This window comes from Hypomesus transpacificus, chromosome 15 (genome assembly GCF_021917145.1).
Source record: "Hypomesus transpacificus isolate Combined female chromosome 15, fHypTra1, whole genome shotgun sequence".
NCBI classification, from domain to species: Eukaryota; Metazoa; Chordata; class Actinopteri; order Osmeriformes; family Osmeridae; genus Hypomesus; species Hypomesus transpacificus.
The window spans coordinates 12556817-12581405 of record NC_061074.1 but is presented as its reverse complement, the minus strand read 5'-3'; the positions used below and the strand labels follow the sequence as shown (position 1 = coordinate 12581405).

Genomic DNA, 24589 nt, shown 5'->3' with positions numbered 1-24589 from the left:
CCCAGAAAACTTAACATGACACTTGTTCAATGTCATAGCAGTGCAATTTGAGTCACATTGAAGCTTTTTTTTTTACTGAAGGTGGGTATTGGCATCAGCTCATTTGCATAAGGGAACCTAGGTTTTTCTTCATCTATGCAGCCCAACTGTCATTGGATTATTCTGTGGTTAACAACTTAATTAGCGCTCAAGCAAATCTCATCACCTTTAAGTGTGTTATGGCTAACTAGGGTTGACACTCAATAATTGCACAGACATGCATCACAAGTCACAATGCATAATTAATTACATGTTACGAAACAGCATGTGTCAGAGAAGGATGAATCCCTGTTTATGTACTGATAATGATAGATGTGGGTGACACTGCCTGGCTGAGTGAGGGAAGTTCACACAATCCTCTACCGGATAAACAGGTGTCTTTAGCAGAGCCCTGGCCCAATATCAAGCCTCAGTGTCTAGCAGAAGACCAACAGTAGATCCTTGTAGTCTAAGGGGCTAACGACTCTCAGACAAGACTACCACCTGACAAAACAATAGTCGTTAAACACCCCCACAACATATGCTGGTTCGACAAACAATCAAATCTTCTGGTTTTATATGTGGATCCTTCATGTCTGTCCTTCATTAAGCAGTGATATAAAATGACGGTAACATTCATTTAGTTTTATAGTCAACTCTTACTCTCATCTTCTTACTTTTTGTTGCCTACTTAATCATACTGCACCTATGTAGCGGTGGGAGCCATGGATCCATTGTAATGGACTGTCACTTCACATAGCAGATGGGCCTACCAGATGGCTCCCCTTTCCTCCGACCCCCCCATCCACCTCTCTACCTCCTCATCTCCACCGCCATCATCCCAAAACTTCCATCTCTCCTCTTCCTCCCCCCTCTCCTCCGACCTTCCTCCTCCATAACCCTCTCCCCCCCCCCCCTTTTGCCACCCTTTCACCGATTCTCACCTGTACACCAGGGTGTCGTCTGCAGTGCTGTTATATTGGATCTGGTACATCCTTATGCCGGGGATGTGGCGCTCCGACGGCCACCGGATCACAGCCGTGGACGAGGTGAGCTCAGCCACCACCACCCTCTTGTCCTGGTGCTTGTCGTGACCCTTGGTGTCGTTGCCAGACTTGGAGGAGGTGGTGATGTCGGACAGGCCGGGATCGGCCTCGCGCATGTGGCCCGTGTTGTTGACAAACAGAGGCAGCGGGATCATGTTGATCTCCACGGCGGCCGTGGCGATGCCGGCGGCATTGGAGGCCACGCAGTTGAAAGCGCCGCTGTCTTTCAGGGTGGTGATCAGAATCTCCAGGGTGCCGTTGTCATACAGGATGGTACGCGAGCTGTTGTGGACCAGCTTGCCGTCGGGGGAGCGCCAGTGGATGGCAGGGTCGGGGTCTCCCATAGCTTTACACTTGAGGGTGACGCCTTGACCCTCCATGACGTAGGGTTTGGACGCCAGGTGCTTGGTAATCAGAGGGGCCTCGCACATGAACTCGTCCTCCTGTATGGACCAGAAGTACTTGTCCATGAGGTTGTCTGGTGAGGCGCAAGTCTCCAGGTCGTCCTCCCGGGTCAGTCTCCGCAGCCACAGCAGCTCACAGTTGCAGTGGAGAGGGTTCCCTCCGAAGCTCACGGCCAGGGAGGATGGGTTGGAGCCCTGGGTGTCGGACAGCACCTGGGCGTGCTGGAACAGACTGTCCGGAGGCAGCTTCTGCAGCCGGTTGGAGGTCATGTCCAGCCGCACCAGCTTGGTGAGGAGGGTAAAGGTCCCGGCTCCAATGTGATCTATCAGGTTGTGGTCCAGCGTGAGGGTGTTGATGTTGGTCATCCGGGCGATTGCCTCCCAGGGCAGGGATCTCAGGTTGTTATTGGACAGATCCAGATCCTCGATGGTGGACACAAATTCGTCGAAAGAGGTGGGGGCCACATGGTGGATCTGGTTGTTTCCCAGTATGAGGTGACGCAGGTTGACCAGGCCTTTAAAGTGGTCACTCCTTATGACACTGAGGCGGTTGCCATCCATGTGAAGAGCTCTCAGGGCCCGGAGGCCCCCGAAGGCATGGGGGGTGATCTGGCTGATGGTGTTCCTGGACAGGGTGAGGTGGACCAGGCTGGTCATGTTCAAAAAGTCTTTATTGCGAATGATCGTGATGAAGTTGTCTGTGAGACGCAGCTCGACCGTCTTGCGGTCGATGGCGGGTGGCACGAAGAGCAAGCCCGTCTTGGCACAGAGCAGGGTCAGGGTGGGAGAGAGGTGCTGGCAGATACAGCGGCCTGGGCAGCTATAGCCCTCCACCAAGGCTGCTCCAAGCAGCACGCACAGAAGCAGCCACTCCATGGTCTATCAGCTTCCAAATCCTGAACACAGAGGCGGAAGAGAAACAGAGACAGACATGTGAAAAGTAGACCCCTTTCAAGATAAAAAAAAAAAAGTGTGCATATGGACTATGATACAAAAATGGATGCACCCACCAGGATTATTGAAAATATCAGCAGGGGCATCAATCGCAGTAAGACACAGAGGTTTTGCAAATAATGGTGTGGGATGATGAAAGGCAGTGTTGCAATGGACCCCCAGTCTCTTTATCATTTCTAGTGACTAAAACAACCCCCGAATAGGTTTACACCAGGGTAATGTACCACTAGGCTATATCAGTACACAACCCTGTAATGTGCTGAATGATCACCGCGTAGTTTCCTACATTAAGCTAATATGTCATGCGCATTTCCATCATACGCTGTGGGTTTTGTATTTTTCCGGTTCTGAGAATTCACATCAGCACAGAGAATTAGAGAGGGAAAGGGCACTTGTCAGCATGCTTGAGGATCTGTATGACCTTTTCATGCTCCGTGCTCTCCTTATGCTTCCGAATTGTACCGCAAAATTAGACATGAGTCTGTCAAGTAAATCACAGCAACAAAAAGTGAAGGTGAAAAACATAAGGGATAGCAACCTAGTCATGAACCCCTCAGATGGAGGTATGTATTATAGCGCGAGAAGTGTTGAGGGAATGCTACGATTCTGTGATACCCATTTAGCGGTATTGATTTCAGTTCTCCGAGAGCATAAGTCTGCACCGACAGGTGTGGAAAGACATCCTTGGGTGTAATAACCACTAAATCCCGATGGAAAACATTCGTTGATGTCTGCCATATTGCCAGTAGATCCAGGTTTCCTTGGCATCCATCTTTCGTGACTGACGCATTAACTCTTGATGTTTATCAGAACGTCCATTAAGGTGATAAAATGAGGACATATGATGACAACTGACTTTATCTGTGGGAAACACATCCTTACAACAGTATGTTCAGATAAATGATGGATATACCAACTGTCCAGATGTTCATTCCTAACACTAGTTATCAGGATTGAATCCCACGTGTCTTCCTTTCTATAGCAATATAAGTCTTTAGATTTGCTTTTTTGATTTGGACTCAGTAAACACAAATTTGATTTGAAAGAAGAGACTTCAGCTTAGGCATGTAAAATATTATTGTACGTATGTCTCAGGCTTGTCTTAGGCTGTGCCAAATTTTAATGTTCTGTCATGCTTGCACAAGGTTAGAAATTCTTTACACATTCAGAAATGTCACACCAGGGGGTGATTCTGTGAGAGGACATCTCACAAAACACCACCAAATAGTTTTTCTTATAAAAATGTTATTTAGCAAAGCCCCTTTATTGTTGGCAGATCAGTGTGGCTGCCTTGAGTAAATTAATTCTCACAATGTGACCCTTTAAGACGCTGGGGACATTACTTTTATAAAGTAGAATATGAAAGCTAATCTTATTCTAACTCATTCCACAGATCTTACATAATGGGTTCACAGCCGTAACAAACCGCTTTTTTAAACCAATAAATACCAGAATATTTTGTGCAATGTGCCAGCAGTTTTTATCACCCAGTAGGCCTACTGTTTAATTTTCATTCAATATTATCTTCCAGTTATTGTGTTAGCATTCAAATGGTAACTAGGCCACAAAACTCATAGGATCTCTGAGGGCCATCTGTGCTAGAGAATTTCCTGCCATCACCGTTGAGGATACTCTATTGATCTCTCTGCATCTCCGGTGAGGAAGGAAAAAAAAAGTTTGTTGCCAGGCAACTCTGGTGTAGAATGTAGGTCTTTGAATTGCATTAAGATGTTAAGCTGTCTGAAAAACGAAGTTTCTATCCTAATTGAGATAAAGATAAAGCACATTTACACAGCTTTATAACAGCCACCCACTTAAAACCACACTGTGGCCAAGGGTAAAGACTTGTAGAGAATAAACAATGGATCGGCATTTAGAAACTAATTTGAGGAATACCACTTAAGGTTATTCTGTCTGTGTTTAAATGTCTTGCTGGGTATTTTTGTTCTTTGTACTGCATAACATTTTTCCATTATTCTATTATTGTTAAATCTGACTTTGACCTCCATTATTCAGTTAAGAGGCTCTTGTTAAACGAGTGATTGCTGTCTTATGAATCAGTTTGGGATACATGTTCATTCCTTTGGAGACAAGATAAGGGCTGGAGTTTAAGCCTACTGTCTTTGGCCAATTTACAGCAGTATTTTAGCCTAAAACAAATCAGCACAACCTTGAGAGCATCAGTCAGAAAGACCACTATTAGATAAAGCTTAAGTTTGCCTAGTAATCCTTTTAATTATATCCACATATTAACTATTAATTACAGGCTCAGCTAATTAATGAATCGTTCATGTTGTTTTTCCTAACACAATCCACGTGTTGATATCTTGGAGAGCAAATGTTCATATTTAAACAATTATTGACAGAGACATCTGCAAACTAAATTACACTTTCATTTTAGGACACACAATTCCAGCTGACAAGGTCCTTTTACGTAGTAGTCCATGAAATTAATGTACTTCCTTAGGTAATCTTGAGTACTGCAAGTATTAAGTGCTGCAAATCACAAGCTTTTCACCAATAAGTTCAGGTCAGAACAGCATGACCTACTGCACTACTGGTAGTACATAGGGTACAGACTATTTTATAACACTAACCATCAGTGATACAGAATTAGATACCATGTCAATGACACTACGATCTCATAGTGTGATATAATACAATGTTAAATTATTAATACAATGGTGGTGTTAAAACTAAGAATAATAGTGAGAATACTCTTCGAAGTGAGCAATTTCCACTTGCAAGCACGAAAGTCATTGCTTCTATTTCCAACAAGCTTGCACATTAAAAATATTCTCTGCTGACAACATTTTTGGAATTTATATAAATGATTGGTCATTTGGCCAGAATTTGAATATAACATTTTAAATGGTCAATTATATCTGTCTTTCTGGAATGCAATGTCATATCCATGGTTTAGCAAAGGCCATCTTGACGTGCACGCAATGCTCTTTTTCTTTTCTCGGTGCGACTGTCAAGCAAGAGTAAATTCCAATTAGACAGTGCCGGCAGTGAACTGTTGGCTGCTCCACTGTGACTCTCGTCAAGAAGCCGGCATAATTATTGACAGGCTGAGTTCATCGGAGTCAGCTCCATCTCAGCCACACGGAGCCATCTCAGCCAAACTGTGTGGAGCTCCACTGCCCTGGGGACTTCTGGTCCCGTCTTGTCAAAGCAAAATACCTTGATAAACAGAGGACATTTGCATTTTATAATTATGTCCGCATGCAAATATTGGGATGCAGAATGATGTGTCTTATCTTTTCAATTACGACCCCTCTACAACTTCGTAAGGAAAAAATGAAGACTATTAACTAGGTCCAAAGATTTTAGTACCACAACATTTAAACAACATGCTATTCCTGAAAATGGCAGAGAAGATTCAGCGATCATTGCTCGGGGTAAGTCATTTTTTAGAGGAATGTCTATTTGATCAAAGTTTCACTGGGGGATTCACACATACACTCACCAGCCACTTTACTAGGTACACGTCTTCAACTTCTTGTTAAGGCAAACATCGATTGAGCCAATCACGTGGCAGCAGCTCAATGCATCTAGGCATGTAGACATGGACAAGACAATCTTCAAACCAAGCATCAAAATGGGGAAGACATTTGATTGAATTTACTTTGAATGTGGCATCATTGTTGGTGCCGGACGAGCATGTTTGAACGTTTCAGAAACTGCTGATCCCCGGAATTTCCACGCACTATCGTCTCCATGGGTTACGGAGAATGGTTGGAAAAAGAGCAAATCAACAGTGAGTGGTTCTCTGGATGAAAATGACTGGCAGAGGTCACAGAACAATGGCCAAACTGGTTCGAGCTGATAGAAACAGTAACTCAAATAACTACTTGTCACAACTGAGGTATGCAGAAGGGCATCTCTGAATGCACAACACATTGAACCTTGAAGCAAATGGACTACAACAACAGCAGAAAACCACGCCAGAGGCCTCTACTGTCAGCAAAGATTGCACAGGGTGACCAAAATTTGATAATAGAAGATTGAAAAAATGTTGCCTGGTTTGATCAGTTGATCTGCTGCGACACTCAGATGGTAGGGTCAGAATTTGGTGTAAACATGAAAGTGTGGGTCCATCTTGTCTGTACGGTTCAGGCAGGTGGTGCTGGTGTAATGGCGCGTAGATATTGTATTGCTACACTTTGGGCCCCTAAGTACCAATTGAGCGTAATCTAAACACCACAGCCTACCTCAGTGTTGTTGCTGACCATGTCCATCCCTTTATGACAATTTTTTCTGCTTTTGACTGCTTAATATCTTGCTTTACATTGAGACCCTTACTGTAAAGCAAAGCTTAACAAATTGTATCCAGATAGACATGTTTACAACCACAGCAACATTCCTTTTGCCTGAAGCTTAATTAGGTCCATGACATTATTCATGGGGATGGTCGCAGTAATCGAAAAGACAAGACGATGCATAATAGAATTATTGGATGTGGTGTTTTTGAAGCCAAACCACATTATGCATGAATTGCTACTGCTGAGCCAAAAAGCCTCTGACTGCGTTCTCCCTGTTAGCTCCCATAATTAGTAGAATAATCAGGACAATACACAGTCCTTTTATTTGAGATGGCCACCTGCCCAACTTAGCGGTGCTACGAGAACTTTCCCATCTCCTGTGGTCAGAATGGGAAATTAAGGCATTTAAAAGTTTTATACAAAACATTGTGATGAGAACATTTGGATGGCAATCACGATGAAACTAAGCTAAATAGTTTTGTATCTCTTGTTAAGTGAAAGCTTACTGTCAGAGGCTGGGAGCAATATGAATAGAAAGTTGGGTATCAAATGCAGTTTTTAATAGCAGGTGAGTTGGTATTAAACTGTTATCTTGATAAACCTGACTAATCACTGTGCTCTGGTTTAATTTGTAGTCTCACCAAAACCACTGTTTTAATGGGTAGTGTAATTTTTTTATGATAACCATATAATGTCTTAAAACTGTAGTCAATCAGGAAGCCACTGCAGACCAATCCTTTGTAGAATCAGAGGTCACTCTACAGAACCAAGAGCCCGGATTACTGTAATGTGTGGAGTAAAACAGGAAGTTATGTCACATTACTAGGATTGTTTATTGGGCTTTAGTATTGACTGCTGCTGTAAATAAGAACAACATTGAGTCATGTTATGTGTTTAAACTGTGTTCCTTTAGAAAAAAGTAGTTAACCATCTGAGTGTGATGATATACACACACTCTTACACAACAGTTTGCAGTCCAAGGAACAATGTGATTTTCTACATTGTAAAGCTCTGTAGAAAGACATTAAACTAATCGCTTTTTTGCCGATGATGTCATTATTTGCATTAAATGGACAATTGAATGGATGTGATATGCATTGGCTCCTCTCCACTGAGCATTTAAGAATTAGGAACTCATAAATATTTCATTGTTCATTATCAGATAGTCTTCAAAGATGCAGTATGCACCAAAACAATGCATTGAGCTACAGCGTATGTTCACAACCTTCTCATAGACTGGAATTTACAGGACCTTCCTGTGTCCTTCCAGGTAAATTGTTGTGCTTTGTACTACAGTACTATTACTGTAGCTTGATCGCTAAGACAGTCAAAGCTGGCTCAAAAACAGCTTTAATCACCTTTCTTGTAGAGTGACACTCCTTCAGTGTTTTCAGTGGGTTTGTTTGCTGTGCATTAGAGAAGTCCCTGTGGCAGAGCACCACCAGAGCATGGCTATAGACCGGACATTAAACCTTTGCTACTGTGGGAAATCACTTGCGTCACACAACTAGGCCTCAGGGGACAAACACAACTGAAATGGTCCATTTGAAATTTGACCTGTTTTAATGGAACAGCGGTTTGTTGTTGTTATGGACAAAATGACGAGGTTTTATTTTTCGACACACATGATTATAAGATGACAAGCCTTTGGTAGACATTGCTAGGTACTCATGGAGCTGGACATGTTGTTCCAGAAGAACATAAGAGTTTCCAGACTCTACTACACTATAAAATAGTCAGTCTCTATTGGGCTATATGTCTTGTCGGAAATGTCCGTTCATTTTGATACACTGAAAGTAAGATCAGAGTACATGGATTGAACTGAGCTCCAAAAACAAGTTTTGCTAGATCTTAAAGCAATGGTGTCTGAGTCCAGTTATATCTGTGCTGATGCATACATTCAAACTCTTCCGTAGAGTGTGTTCTATGATAGATCCTTCTCAGCAAAATGTTGTCAGTTCTCAGAAATGTGTTTGTTTGGGATAATCGCTTGTACATAAAGCCCTTCTGTACACATGGCTACGGTGGGCTTGGCTAGGTTCTCTGTCGGACTGCAGTTAACAGTGTTGGTGACGGAGGATTCACAACAGCCGAGGCAAATACGAATCAGTCTTTTTGCTTGAGGTAAACGTACTATTCCTGGTGTCTCAGGGCATCGTGGGGAGCTGCTATGACCGCACTTTCAGAATTTCCCCTGAAGCTACACTTCCCTTTATCACACCAATATTAGTCAGAGGACAACACTACAGTGCATGTGAGGATTTTGATTGGATGTTGCTGTTGGAGACGAGACAAACAGAAAAAAAGAGCAGCCCGGCTATACGGTTATTAACTTACAAACGACAGACCATGATTGGACAGAGATTCCAATGCGCCATCGTATGTGACTCAGGTTTTGCAGCATCCACTCAGAACACTAGGCAGCCTGGTAATCACATTTTCAGTCAGGGTTAATCCAGAAATTCACTTCAATGCCCCATTTTCAAACACTGTTTTTCTGTAATTCAACACCCCTATGCTCCCGCCTTAATCTTCAACAGAAAAGCAACTTGCTCTGTGACATCATTACACTTTAATACAGGCCTGATTTTTCTGCGCCATCCATAAAGCTAAGCCCAAGCAAGCTCATTGTGCTGCCAGGGCCACTTATATCAGCCCTGCTTCATGTGGTGTTCCTCCTCCTCCCTCCGTGCCTCCCTCCCTCCCGCACCCCCCCCGCCCCCCCGTCCCCTACCCACGAGCCAATGCAAATTACAGTAACAGCTTGGACGTGAGCATAATTTGAAGTGGTGCAGGCAGGGTTGCATTGCCAGGCATGCAGGCAGATGGAAGCAGGATGAGATGTGCCAGCCCTCTTCGGGGGCACCCATCCTCTCTCCCGTATGCCAGACAATGGAGGAAGGCAGGCTTGCAACCAGTTGCTCGTCAGCACGCGGTCACGTGGCGCGTTTCCACACCCTGTGTGTGGTAAGCGATATAAAAGAGGAAGGTTCATATCATGGCCTTGTTTACTTTGATTCAGGGATGGATGCCAACTCTGCGTGGCTCAGATATTAGCCTGCATGCTGCGCAACCCATCGCACCCCCTACGTGTCAAAGAGTATTTTAAATTGCGCGGAGTGAGGAGGAGAATGAAGCGGGCGCATCTCTTTGCACAGCTGGCCACAGGTGCCTTTCAACTGAGCCGAAGGAGCCATTTACAAATCTTGTTGTGATGAATAAACAGCCTATTTGTTGACAGTGAAAGCGTGAACAAAAGTCAATTGTGACTCAAATGCTTTTGAGAGGTAGGCTATTTGATCCCCCCACAAAAGAAAGAGAAGTCATGCTCCTTTGAAGATTTTCCTGCTCAGATCACTCTGAAGAAAATTGTGTTTTATTCGATTACTGCCTATTGTCTAGTAGTAGTAGTAGTAGTAGAAGGTATATACTAGTCTGAAAACATGACACTCATATTTTGGTATTTCTTGGGGTCAATCAAAGTGCTGGAGTGTTTAGCCAGGAGTCTGAACACAGTCAAACACACTGCTGACAGCCGGATGGGGAAAATGAGCTCGGCAGTGTTCTGTCTCATTGAACATATCTTTGATCAATTACTTTTCTGAAGTGTTTGTGTGGAAATGACTGTTCCTGTTGGAATATGATAACGAATGAGTCATGCTTGTCTTCGAGGAGTCAAGACAAACTCAACATAAACAACTAACAAACTGTCAACAAAGAACAAGGGCTGAAGCCTATGAACAGAGTGAGTCAATTCAGCCATGTTCTCTGTGAGTCACGTCTACATGCGCTCAACCGAATTCCCTGCATCCGTGTTCACGGTGAGATGCAGAGTACGAGTGACAGGGTGTGGAAGAGAAAATAACCTGAAGTCAGGTCAAGCACGTAACGTAGGCGACACCCTCGCATACCCATGTCTACGTTGTCTGCCGCTTGAATTGTTTGATCGATGGTATTTGTACGTCAGTGTGACTGTGATGCACCATCTCTCTAATAAGAATCCGGTATCTTGTTTGACTTGTTTCTGGTCTCTTCTATCTCACCAAATTACAGTACTTCCAGTTTGTAATCCCTGTGAATCAGTGTAATATGGTTGACCATATGGTGTCGTTTTGTGCTTGAGTAGTGCACCAATCACAGGGACTGCGCTCCGACACGTTGTCTTGGCATGGTAAACCTGACCCCCCCCCCCCCCCCCCCCCTGATTAGGCCTAAAGCTGCTCCGCTCCACACCACGTTATAATGCCCTCCCTCTCTCTCTCTCTCTCTCTCTCTCTCTCTCTCTCTCTCTCTCTCTCTCTCTCTCTCTCTCTCTCTCTCCCTCTTTCTCTCTCTCTCTCTCTCTTTCTCTCCCTCACTCCTTCCCTCTCTCTCACCGTCACTTTACAGAATCTCTCTCTGTCCCTTTCTCTTCGTCCATCTCTCTCTCCTTCTCTCTGTCTCTCTCTCTTTCTCTAGCTCTGGTACTTGGTATTCTAGGAAACATTGAGGCAGCAGCTCAGATGACTGTGAAAGGAGAGTCTACCACAAAGCTAGATGGGGGAGGAGGGCTGAGTTCCACGGCGATGAATCCTGTGCTGTGCTCATTTGCATTTTGAATATTTGAGGGAAGATCACTCAAGTTAACCTCCATCATGGCCTCCCTTCCCCCAGATTCCTGATTAAACTTATGTATTTACTGCTTGCTTACTGGACACTTACTGTAAAATCTAATTTATGAGCACGAGATTTATGTACATAAAGATGAACTGCAACGGGCCATCTTGTTATGTATCTTGTTATCACTTGCACTCCAGACAATTTATTAAACGGCAGCCAAAAGAACAGCTGTTGCACATTCTTTTAACACACATGTTATAAAAGAATGTGATTTGACAGAAAAAGAAATTTTCCAAATTCCAAAAATGGAAATTGCTTCCACTTGACAGCAAAGGGTATGCTAGCATTCGTTTGCTACAGCTAATTAAAGCATGTGCATTATTTTTATGGCGCTCAACAGACAGATTACAATGTCCTGAGGTGCAGGAAATATGCATAGTGATGCAGAACGCATGACTACTGCAGACTCTGCTAGTCAGCAGGTGGGAAGAAGGGATGGAGGGATGGGGGGCTGGGGGGAAGAGGGGGGGGGAGAAGGGGTGGGGGGCTGGGGGGAAGAGGGGGGGGGGAGAAGGGATGGGGGGCTGGGGGGAAGAGGGGGGGGGGAGAAGGGATGGGGGGCTGGGGGGAAGAGGGGGGGGGGAGAAGGGATGGGGGGCTGGGGGGAAGAGGGGGGGGGGAGAAGGGATGGGGGGCTGGGGGGAAGAGGGGGGGGGAGAAGGGATGGGGGGCTGGGGGGAAGAGGGGGGGGGAGAAGGGATGGGGGGCTGGGGGGAAGAAGGGGGGCTGGGGGGAAGAGGGGGGGGAGAAGGGATGGGGGGCTGGGGGGAAGAGGGGGGGATGGGGGGAAGAGGGGGGGGGAGAAGGGATGGGGGGCTGGGGGGAAGAAGGGGGGGGGAGAAGGGATGGGGGGCTGGGGGGAAGAAGGGGGGATGGGGGGAAGAGGGGGGGGGAGAAGGGATGGGGGGCTGGGGGGAAGAAGGGGGGCTGGGGGGAAGAGGGGGGGATGGGGGGAAGAGGGGGGGGAGAAGGGATGGGGGGCTGGGGGGAAGAAGGGGGGCTGGGGGGAAGAGGGGGGGATGGGGGGAAGAGGGGGGGGAAAAGGAATGGGGGGCTGGGGGGAAGAGGGGGGGATGGGGGGAAGAGGGGGGGGAAAAGGAATGGGGGGCTGGGGGGGAAGAGGGGGGGATGGGGGGAAGAGGGGGGGGGAGAAGGGATGGGGGGCTGGGGGGAAGAGGGGGGGATGGGGGGAAGAGGGGGGGGAGAAGGGATGGGGGGCTGGGGGGAAGAGGGGGGGATCACGGAGGGGATAACAGCTCAGCTAGGCTCAGTAATACTAGCTGTGTAATTAGCAATGCCCTCTCATTCCCTTTGAGCAAAGGCACACATGAGGAAGACATCATATTTCTCTGTTCCAAGCACTGTGCGACCCCCCCTGACCACAGAAACCACAGGGGTCCTGACCACAGGGGTTCAGTGAGACGCAGGGCAATCCACCATGCCCACCAGCCCCTGTGGGAATCACACACACCTTTTGTTTACACAAAGCCCTTAGCCAACACTGGTGCCGGCAACACAGTAGCTCTGCATCATCATTTATTTGACCCAGTAGATATAGTGTGCTGAGATTTCCAGGCAATACGTATGGTCCAGCTACAGATGACAGATGTTGGGGGGGGGGGGGGGGGATACAGGTAGCTGTATGATTCAAAGCACACCAGCAGGGCTGTAGATTGGCTTCACTCTGAAGACACAGCACAGATGATTACCCTGTATCCTCATGTGTATTTTGTTTTTAATTAATCGCCTCAAATTACATGTTATTTAGTGGATCACTATGGCTTCCCATCTCTGCTTTGTTTGGGGGTTTGTTTTGGAAAGAGGGGAACTTTATGGTGTTTCTATGGCTTAATTACTGATGCAGAACGGGCCATTGGAATAATTGGTTACACACTGGTGGCTCTGAAGGACTCTTTCTTTAGTTTGTAATGTATTTATTTATTGCCGTTTTTTGGCGCCAAATGGCCAGCTGTTTCCAAGTGCCAGTGATCTACATAATTTTGCATCTGCAAGCCTCAAACACTTGCCCCTCCTCCTCTCCATTGCTTCACAACAGTGAATTTTGCCCCGGGTGAGAGAACAACAGATGTAGCAACTCAAGTCAATATGCAGTGGGTCGGGAAAAAGACTAGGGAGGGCTTCACACCGTACTCACCAGATTTCAGGCCCTGGTTTCCATCGTAGATCTCACATGGGGATCCTGACCCACTGACAGTGACGACGCACGGTGGAAGATGCCTGCATCCGAGGTACAGCTCCACCTAGAGGCCAGGGGGGCAGAGGTGAAGTTCAGTTTGTTTTACAGAAAATACCACATAGTTTAACTGAAGCTTGGAAAATACTATACGACATTGGAGCTCAGCCAACGGAAAAGCGCTTGACTGAACAGATTATTTGAGGACAGTTTTTTTTTTTTTTGATTATCAATATTCTTGGGGGAGGATTGCACTCCAAAGAAGAGCATTCATACATTCATAATCTAATTGACTGAAAGCTAGCTGCTTTTCCACTTGGCAGCTTTGGGTGAGATATGAACACTGATCTGATTATAAAACAACAGAAGAAAGCACAAACAGCAGGAAATACATTAGAGAGAAAACTGAGTTGGAGACACTGACTTTGTATCCTATCATGAATATTTCATTGCATCGTTGTAGCTGAGGAAGAACAAAGTGTAAAGAGGAGCATTATGAAAAATTAATCATATTTTGACAGAGCTTTGGAAGTTATCTTTATGCAACAAAACACACCAAATTCCTCACTCTTGATGAATTTTAGGAAGAAAATCAGCATGAATAAATCCCCAAAGTCATTCTCCAATCTTTGTACAAGAAACACGTCTATGGACAGTGATTAATTCAGGAGTAATCTTGTCCATGTTTTTCTCCATTTTCATTTATCTTTGTATCGGTTCTTCGACAACAATTTTCAGGCAAGGTCACATGTCTTCAGTTTCGCACTTCAAAAATTCAAACAATCTGAAGCCACACAGCCTGACCAATGGGGAGGCTGCATGCAGTGCTACAGAGATTACCATATCACTCTCACTCGTCTGTGCAGAGTCCTCATGCATGAAAACAGAATTCTCCACTCAAGTTCTCCTACACCTATTTGTATTCGGTAAGGTGTTCTAAGGTTGTCACTTCTGGCAATTCATCCATCCAATAAAGTATTAATGATGGAAAGTCTTTCATAGTGAAACCTTTCTTCGTTTTTTCAGTCCAGTTCTACTTTGCGACAGAGAAAATATGACCTTTACCATAACCTTAACCCATATGTATTTTTCTGGTGGAAGTATCGTGTAGAATAACCATAAAAATGATGGATAGATCCCTATTATGATACCCTGATAAAGATCAATTTTTTGAATCTTGTGGCAGTCTTCAACATTCTGCTAGTCTAAAAGATGGAGCAAGCGCAGGCCTTGGGAAAGGAACAAAGTGGTAATTAAGTTTCGAACAAGATGTCCTTGGATTTTCCACAAGGCTTAACAAGTGATTCTGCAGTTTTATCTGAGTCTGGTAACCTCAGGTCCATCACCTGGCCAGTGCTGATAAGTCCAGGGTCAGCTCAGGACAAGCAAGCTGCACATCTCAAGCCCACATTTTCTGATGTAGAGGGGTTTCCTCGTGTTAAAATAGAAATACTTAATGTATCATATAGTTTCGGGGTACCACCATAATATTGGTTTAGGACATTACGGAATCCTATATTTAATATGTAATAATCAGTCTCATCTTTAGGAATTAATTCGTTCTAAGTGTAGAGCCAATCGTAACATTGTGAAGACGCACGTCAAAATATCTTTACAATTAATTTATTCAAGTAAGGTAAACAGATCTTAAGAACAAGAGTTTGATATGAGAGATTGGTTTCAATGAACAGAATGAAATGGTTTAACTTAACGAAAGACAGAAATTGTACAGTCAATAATTACATCCTTACAAATCATAACAGAGCTCACACCAATGCCATGTTGGGGAGGAAAGAGCGTTAGCCATAGTTACGTTTGATCAGGGGTTGATCAATGAGATTGAGGCCGGTTCGCGCCAAAGGTCCATTTGAAGAATCTGAAGTCAGAGCGCGGCTGCGCTGCATGTGACTGAGTCTGCGGGATCTCAGTCAAGTCGCAATTGCGTTTTTGGTTGTTCTGTGTAAACATCCAGATAGTAACGCGTTCACTATAAAGTTGAATCTCAGGAGAAGCTTGGCGACGTCCTTTGGAACGTCAATCCTGATGGCGTTCATGCCATGGTTGGTTTAGCTGGAGTCAGAGATTGATGGTCATCTTAGAGTTTTATACAGTTCAGAGTTCCAGGGAGGACCTGTCTGGGGTCAGACGTTGATTGGGGTAAGCTGGGTTCTCAACTCCCCCCTCCTTCCTGCACACCTACCAAAGGTGTGATCTGGTCTCTGGATGGTTCATAAGATTGTTCAAATATTGTTCTGGACATCTTGGTACAGTTACAAAATATAGTTGAATGATAGCATACTGAGGGTGTCACAAGGGCTGATTAGGTTTGTCTGATGTGATTGAATCACTCTTCAAGGGGGGGCAAGATGTTGGCTCTGTGTGGTCTTGCTGACCTCACTACACTGAATAGTACTGAGCTTCCTTCTTCCTTTCCCCCTCTCCCAGACGCAAGTTGTCACCTCTCAGCTTCTCCCTCCAGCTCCTCACATGAAGGGAAAAGATAAATAATAAGTCAACGCTGGGCAACATTGGCCCAAGGAAAGATTCTGTCAAGTCATTATCCATCACTGGGATTCCTGTCTCTGGGAGTGAGACAAAGGCGTCATTAAAGAGACAGTCGTTGGCTCTCCTCCTCCGCCAGCCCTGCTGCTTAGACTACTCTGATATGACAACACGCTGGAGTCTGTCTTCACTTTTCCTTAAGTTGTTATATTTCTACTGTCAATCGCACCAAGGTTGGCATAGGAGTGTTAGGAAAACAGCCTGACCAGGCAGGTCAGATGAGAAGTTTAATGGGATTCGCTCTTCCTCTTTTTTCAACTAAAAAGTAACAAGCAAGGGTTAAGGAATTAACAGACATCTCTCTTACGAACAATGCTTTTTTGTTCACGTCTTTGAAGGGTGGGATTTGCATAAAATAAGCATAATAATGAATGAATTCTGATGAAAATGTATGCATTCCACAAATGTAACTGACTGGTATTCAGATCAAAGACGTTGATGTACGACTGGAACATTGACATGCTACGATGCATGTTGCATTATACCTGAAAATAATACTGGCCACTGCTGTTTTTCTCCACTGGGAGATTGGCTTGTCCTACAGGAGGGAAGTACTGCTAACCCCTTCAGGCATCTTATTGCATCATATCCTTCTGTAGGAGACAAAAACATGCCTCTGAGTTCAAATCAATGATAGGCTTCACTCAATGCATATAGTACTGCATGTAGTCTCTACCCTGAGAGTTATCCTATGCAGGTATCGGCAAGCCCTAAGCTTGCCATCATGTATAATAGGCCCTTCCCATGAACCGACCCTGGCAATATGGGAAATCAATTCCACAATAGCCAGGCGAGGAACATTGTGTATTAATCACAGACTTTAATTATTTTAGAACGGCCTCAGCGGGATAAAGGTCCTGGTGAGAATGTCATATTTCAGTAGGTGTCTCCTCTCTCTAACTGCACTGATGACTGCCTGGAATGAAGACAAGCAATGAAGCTGTTTGAGCTGTAACAAGCTCCTGTAAGGACACTCTCAAAGTCATTATGTGACTCAGCAGTGGACAGACTGAGCTATTTGATCGGGAAATGGTGGTGTCGTGGAGTGGTGTACAATAGCCTTCTGGTCGTATCAGCTTTAAAGGCAAGCTTCACCACACCGTCATAGCAACGCCATTTCAAAGGGGCAGTTACTACACGTTTAGTCTCTATTGCTCAACATGTCTGAATGCAGATTAATGTTTGTGCAACTGCATCACAAAATGTGACAGGACATCAATCACATTAAGTATTAATGATTTTCTGTTATATAATGTGACCTCTATCAATGTTTAATTACATCAAACAAATAGGGCTGCAGACTAATGATGCTAATTTGTCAGCATTTTGAGAGGATGCCACTGATATTAGGTCCAATCTGTTAAAATACTAAAAACCTGTTTAAGTGATAGTCACTTTGACACATTTTTTAATCATTTCAATCAACACCTCCTGATTATTTCCCTGTGGCAGAATGCTACATGTCATCTGAGGTGTTCAATTCCAGTTTCCAGACAACCTTTCTAACGAATGAGGGGATTAGCCAAGGCAAGCAACCATTATGATAAAAGTGGTTCCTATAGTAATAACCTAGATCACAGTCACTAATTAATGGCAGTATCCCAACAGCTAGTTTGCTATCTGAGTTCTTTATTTGGGATAGTGGAAGATGTGTTCAGGCCAAATTGTTTGCAGAGGTGGTTTGATTGGCTAATTAGCTTTTTATTAGCTTTTACCAACCTTTGGCATTAGAGGTCAGGTCTCAGATAAATGCCCAGTGTGCAAGCAAATCAATACTCATGAATCTCATGTTGAGTCCAGGGTTTCGAAGAGGAGGCTCAAGGCAGACACAATTCTGAGACAAGGTTGTTCTTTATGTGTAAAGTATGGTGAAAAGGTTGTAGTGTCATGCACTGTTATTATGGAAAATAGTTAGTTCTTCCAAGTGAATTGGCTGCCTCTTGAGTTGAAGAGTTTGTATAATATTTATCAGCCCCACTGCCCTTGAAAAAATATTGTACGAAATACTTGTAAACATCCGCCATCTCTTCATGCTGCTAATCCAAAACAACTGGCAGTTGAGTGGATCATTGCAGAAGTAGGTTTAACGTTTATACAAGATCAGCTTTACAGTCATGTTTGATTTTTGTGTTGTGAGACGAGACACTTGAGACATGCTAGTGTATCAGTAGCCATGTGGAATTTAAGGGCAAGGATTTGGATTCTGATCAAGATTTAACATGTTGTGTTTTCAGATTTAAAACTGTACTCTGAGGAATTCTCCAAGCGTTGCTTTTTGGCCTTGTAACTTGGCACGTGATTGAACATGCCTCCAAAATGACTCTTTGCCTAGTTTACAGTACGGTTTTTCCTTGGGTGAGTTACAAACTTAAAAACATCTTATTTTTGTGATTAACACTCCTGCCTTTCTGAATAAAATAAAACAGCATTTGATGTAATAACAAATTCCTTGAGAGGATTATATTTTACATTTGCTCAATTCCCTGAAGACGCTTTTGTAATTTCTTACAGATTACGTGTATAATCTTTACAACTGGGAGGTTTTGTGAACATTTTAGTCAGACAGTGGTTGGTTTTAGAGCTCCTTGTTCAGTCCATGATACCTGGGACACTGGGAATCACTAAGTAAGAGATGTTTGTACCCATTCAATATAACAAAAAAACGAATCTAGGGATCTTAGATATTTTTCTAACAGAATTATGAGCTCTTAATTAGGTTTGTACGCATCATAAAGAATGAGACATCTCAGTAGATGGCTGTACCCTTAGCATATTGATAACAAGGACAAGTGTAAGGAATGGCAATTTCCACACAGAACTATTGTGTCTCACCAATATGCTTTCTATTGTTCTCAATAAATGAGCCCCATTTCTGCAATCAACTCCTATTATCCCGAACTAATGAAGCAAATTTATTGGACAGTGCAGTTATATTATTCTCCAGTATGCTCTCTCCCCTAGATAAAAAAAATCTAGGCCTGCTTTACTTAACATTCCCTTTGCATTCCACTAACTCAGCAAAAAGTGAAGCGCCAAACACCATAAATTCAAAATAGGTCAAGATAAAGAGCCCTATGAAATTAGATTCATCGTACATTTCAAATTTGTATTCGCTGATGGTTGAGCGAATGAGAACTATCTAATGAGTTCACATAGCGGGAGGGGGGTTGATTCACAGAAACCCTTCCCAGGCTCTATGTGGCCTTGCTGTCTAGATGTACTGTCTGTTACACTGCATTGGCGAGCAATCTGTTCTCAGCAAGTATAAATTCAGATTCAGATTCCTCCAGCATGGTCTAATTGGCCATCACCGCTCTGATACATTTAGTCTTTTTTTTTTTTTTTACAAACGCTCTTATCCAGAGCGACTTGATACAATGCACAGAGCTTTATAATTTCCTTATTTGGAAGATTGAGCTCCAACCTGACGATACAATTGTGCTTCAACAATAACTAAGTGATTTTGTGGTTCAGTGACGGCCTATGTAATCACATGGTGTGATGCTTCCATCTCTGGGAAAATATATTTGTTTCTGGGAGTAAATACATCATGATTTACTGTGTAGATGTTTATTTTCTAATCATTCAATCACAGACAGCCATTAACGGTGCTGTAGTGACCTGCATTCTCTTCAAGAGCTTCATTACAAGCATTGAAAAAAGACCTGCGTGTTACAAGCAATTCTCTCACATCTGAATGTCTATGTATAACATATAGCACCCATAACACTGCTGTCAGAAATACATGTATAGAGATTAAAAAGGCAGTATTTGTATTGTACTAGATAGTATTAAACACATCCAGTTACATAGCATTCTTTTAGCATGGAAACAAGGGCTGGGAAACAGAGACACCTTTGATTGGTTGAACATTTTTGTCAAATTAACAGAATAATTAAAAATAATTAAAAAACTGCTACGGTATGAAATATGTAATGTAAGTATGAAAGCATTCCTCAAGGAATCCCCCGGCATGGATCAATGAGAAGGACTTATAAGTCCTAGCTCATAGACAGAGCGGATCAGTAAGGAAGTGACTTTCAGGTCTTCCACAGAAGGACAAGTTATTTTAAGGCGCCTCCCCCCTCCTCTCCTCTCCTCTCCCTTCCTCTCCTCTCCTCTCGTCTCCTCTCCTCTCCTCTCCTCTCGTCTCCTCTCTAATCCTTCATAGTACAATGTACACTCCACTGTGTTCTTCCTCTCAGCGTGGCCGTGCTCTACCAAATGAATGTGACAACTTGCCCGTGAACACAGACCGGAGCTATCGATGAATCCCTTGTGGCTGACGAAGCCAGATATTCCTCTGTGTTCACCATCCGTAAAACCCAGTAAGACCTGCTCCTGTGCTCCTTCAGGCCTGTCAAGCTGTCAGGCTGTAAGTTCTGGTGAGAACAGAATATGCCCAACATCCGCTCCCCCACCCCCCAGCTCCTAAAACAAACTAGGTTGAAAAACACGTTTCTCATTTCCTGTCTTCATGAAAGGCCGCAACTTCTGTTGCAGCTGTACAATATTTATGGGCTCTGTAATTTGGAGTCCCGTTTCTTTATTTATTGGGATTTTTTTCCCTTTCACAAGAGCATATAAGGTTTATTTCTGTCAAGACAAGAGGAATGAGCTGACTAAAAAGAACAGAGATTTGATCCTCAAATTTGCAATACACCAAAAGAGCAAATTTAGATCTGTTTTCTTGTTCCCTTCCTACATCTTTGCTCACTACAGCAAAGAATTAGTTGCATCTCTGCTGCCTTGTATTTGTTGTTCTTAAGTTTGGATATTTATCTACCATTATGAATTTCTTCCACCTCAGTTTAACTCCTCCAGTGCTTCATGATATTGTCAAACAAGTGCTGCAAAGGTGGTTTGAAAACAAATATGTTTTAAGACTATTTCACGTTGCAAGGTAAACACCATTGAAAAAGGAAAGATGAGAGTGTGATTTACTGCCGACTAAAAAAGTATAGTTATTGTTCTTCCACATTCTTGATTCCAAAAGTGCATAACATGTAGCTCATGTGCGCATTTGATGTCGGGTGAAAAACAGCAATGCTTCTGTTATTTAAGAGGCCTACTCCTTAACATCAACAATTAATTACACTAGACAAGATGCACAACAAAGAAAATAATCGTCTGCCTCCCTAAGTGTCCTGATATAGCCAATTTTTTTTAGGGTATGAATAAATATAGAAAACAATAAAAAAATAACTTGAAAAGGGGTGCATTCCTCTAAGTTTAATTGGGCTGTTGGAACTTTCATGTTTGTCACAGTTGCTTCATATTTTCATTTAACGTCCAGCCACAATTAGTTTTGCAACAACAGAAGAAACAAAGAAACACACAAAACAACTAGCTTGGAAAAACAAAACAAATGTCATTACATCTGCTCATTGTGTTGTGCGTGGCACTACATGTCAGGTTGCAAGCCGGCAGACAATCTTTGAGTTTTACTTTTACCATATGGGATGCATAACAAATGTGTCTGTATACATCAAAATGTGCTCTATTTGTGGCTGTGTGCGCACAGAATGTTTTCCGGGTATCACAACAACTAACCTCTTTGTCAGAACACAGCTGTATCCCCACTCCTGATCCAATGCACTCAGGCACACTTATCTCTCTATGTATTATTGATATACTTGGAATATCACACTGCAATGAACTCAATGATATCTCTGCAGAACTCCTTACTCAAGGTCCTGCAGGTACCGCTGAGCTGCTGTAAACATGTGTACCATGCACGGGTGAGCCATCCTCCAACACTGGGCTTGTAGCACAATCTGGAACCCACCTTTGGTGACACACAATGGGACTTCATGAAATGTTCAAGTGGGTCTCCTTGAATATGCTTATTGGTTCTCCAGTAGAAATACCACACAGGAGAACTATACAAAATGGCAATCACTCTTTGGAAGCCTTTCAATGATCCCCTTGAAAAGCAATGGGGAAATATGTGCTTCATCCAGATGAAATGTATTATGTCAAGTGTCCAAAACCAATGTGAATTGCATGGTATCAGGGCTTTTCAGCAACTTGGGGATGTGCTAAATCATAATATGTTTGCTCCCGAACCCTGAAGACTTCATGGGCCTTTTCAGAATCCTAGAGACAGTATGACACGGCATGCATAATTTCAAGGATCCTTTACATTGTGAATGTTAATTCAAGAGATGAAAGGGCTTCAGATTCTGTGAGAGCTCTTAACAGTATCACAACTGTCTGCTTTGCGTTCTTATTTTTGATAATGGGTTGGCACAAGTCCCAAAGCATCTAGTTACAGTATTCCTGCTCCAACACGTTTCACAGGTTCCTGGTGCGTGCAGACTGGAAGAGCCTGAGAGGAAAACAAGCTAGTCCCAAGTTACTCTCACTTCACTGCCTTCCTGAAGAGTAAAGTAGGCTATGGTGAGTACTGTTCTAAAGAGGCATGTTACTTTTCTATAACTCAGAAATTAATTTGACCAATTCTCACTCGACTGCTCCTCTCACAAGGCTTGAGTAATACGGCAGATGGGCCCTCCTATTGTAATCTACCTGCCAGTGCCGAGAGGTCAAAGGTCAGCGCCACATGCAGCCAAGTAAGATGTTGTGGGAGAAGATGCTGACAGCTGGTGACGGTGATGAAGTATCCGGGAGGAAACGGTTGCAGTACCCGCGTTCATTTGATTAATTGAACCTAACGTCCCTGGTTCTTTAAGTCTAAACACTCAAGTCTGCCATGCATATCTGATGAAAGGTCAGCTCGCTCCAATCTATTTCCCAAAAGGAGAGGACATGAGGTAACGTGACACGGGCCAGGATTTTAATCAGCCTCAGACCCAGATGCAGAAATCCGGTTCTGCTCTGTTAGCAGCAGGTTTCAGCATGACATACTCATTCTAAAGGGGGCTCTGGTGCGTGGCAAATTACCAGTGAAGGAACCCTGCTTTTATTGGTGGCAATTTTGAGCAGGCATTTGTTAAGTTGTCAATGAAAGGGTTTTCAGAAAAGAGATTAAGGCGAGGTCGATCGATTTTTGGATTTGGTGCCTTCTTACAGTAAACGCAATTTGCAATTTAGCTTTTTTGATTTGAAAGGGATATCATTCTATTCTATTATATCAGACGCCAGTAGAGATAATATTGCTGAGTGCTAAGCCTACAGGGAAATGAGTGACGGACGCGCCTTCCTCACCCTACACGTCTTTGGTAACAGAATTTAAACAGTCACAGTGGCAAAGTGATTACAGAAATGATTGATCTGTGTTTTGGGCTAACTTCTCAGCTGAAAGTGAGTGGACTTCACCTCAGTTTGGATCCTTAACTCCTCTGCTGGTTTCATGTTGTTCCAGCTATCATGTTGACAAACGAGATTGTAAACATGCACTACTCGCAAAATGAAATAGTTAAGGCAAGCATTATTATGAACTTTTTAGAACACTTCTTTACCTATTACTGGTTAAAATTTAACAACACTGTTTTGTTCAGTTGCATACATTTGGCTGTATAGAAATCAGGAAAATGGAAGGTTGGAAGCTTTCTGAAAGCAAATGTTTATTTAATTTAACAAGCCACACAACTGAGTCAACTGGGAGTTGAACTCATTCACATCCACTGTCAAATTGTCACCTGGGAAATCAAACTATCCTATTCTGACATTATGTTGTAGCCTCTAAGAAACTGAAATCTATTTATTTCCTCGGCTGAGAAATTCTAATCTTAAACGATATTACTTCCATCTCTACCATCTCTAAGAGATTGATTTATTCCTTAAAAGGATAGAAAAACTTACTATTTAAAAGGTGTGCACGCAGGGAACGTATTTGAGTTCCAAAAAGTTGGAGACTTTACTTCGTCATAGAGTTGTATCATGCAGTACACATCCATCTCTTCTCACAGTCTGAAACACAAGTCAGGCATTGGAAGTGTTACTGCTGAGTCAGTGATTCAGCTTGTGCAAATGGGCCACCTGCTCGCTACCAATCGCCAACCAGTCCCAAACTGAAGCCCCCAGCACTCAGTAGAACTCAACGTTTTCCAAGAAAGCCAAACTATGATGTGAGAGAACTTCAGACCTCAAACAATCTTGGGAGTCTCGAGAGAAACAGAACCATTGTCATTGCTAAAACTTGACACTCAGCACAATTCTCACTCTGGCCCTGGAATGAAAGAGGAGAGACGGGAAGATATGCCAGCGTGAGGGGAAACGTCCTTCAAGGAGAAAAGAATAACATTATACTTGAGTGCTGAACTGTTATCTGTCGTCCTCTACTTGCACCATAGCTTGTGAGTGGCTGGAACTCTCTTGTTATTTACACGCTGCAGCAATAATCCCCCTTCCATTATTCACCTCCTCACATTTATACTCCCATTCCATTTGCTATTAGAGGCTACATGCAGCATGCCTGATATAGGCAGTGTGTAGTGTATACATTGAACATTAGAGTCAAGACAGAGTTCCAGTCAGTGGACACGTGCATTTCGCTGCCATTTTAAAGCTGTCAAGACT

The 24589-nt window shown here is 43.5% G+C and overlaps 1 protein-coding gene across 3 annotated transcripts in view; it reads right to left on the bottom strand.

The window, feature by feature from the left end:
* lrfn1 (leucine rich repeat and fibronectin type III domain containing 1) overlaps positions 1 to 24589 on the bottom strand; it is a 61837-nt gene that overhangs the window by 3211 nt on the left and 34037 nt on the right. For all 3 annotated transcript variants that reach the window (XM_047036217.1, XM_047036218.1, XM_047036219.1), the window contains 2 exons: positions 13505 to 13610; positions 963 to 2364 (listed from right to left, as the gene is read on the bottom strand). In XM_047036217.1, coding sequence (XP_046892173.1) covers positions 963 to 2344 — 1382 coding nt within the window. In that variant the 5' untranslated portion in view covers positions 2345 to 2364; positions 13505 to 13610. The remainder of the gene's footprint in view (positions 1 to 962; positions 2365 to 13504; positions 13611 to 24589) is intronic.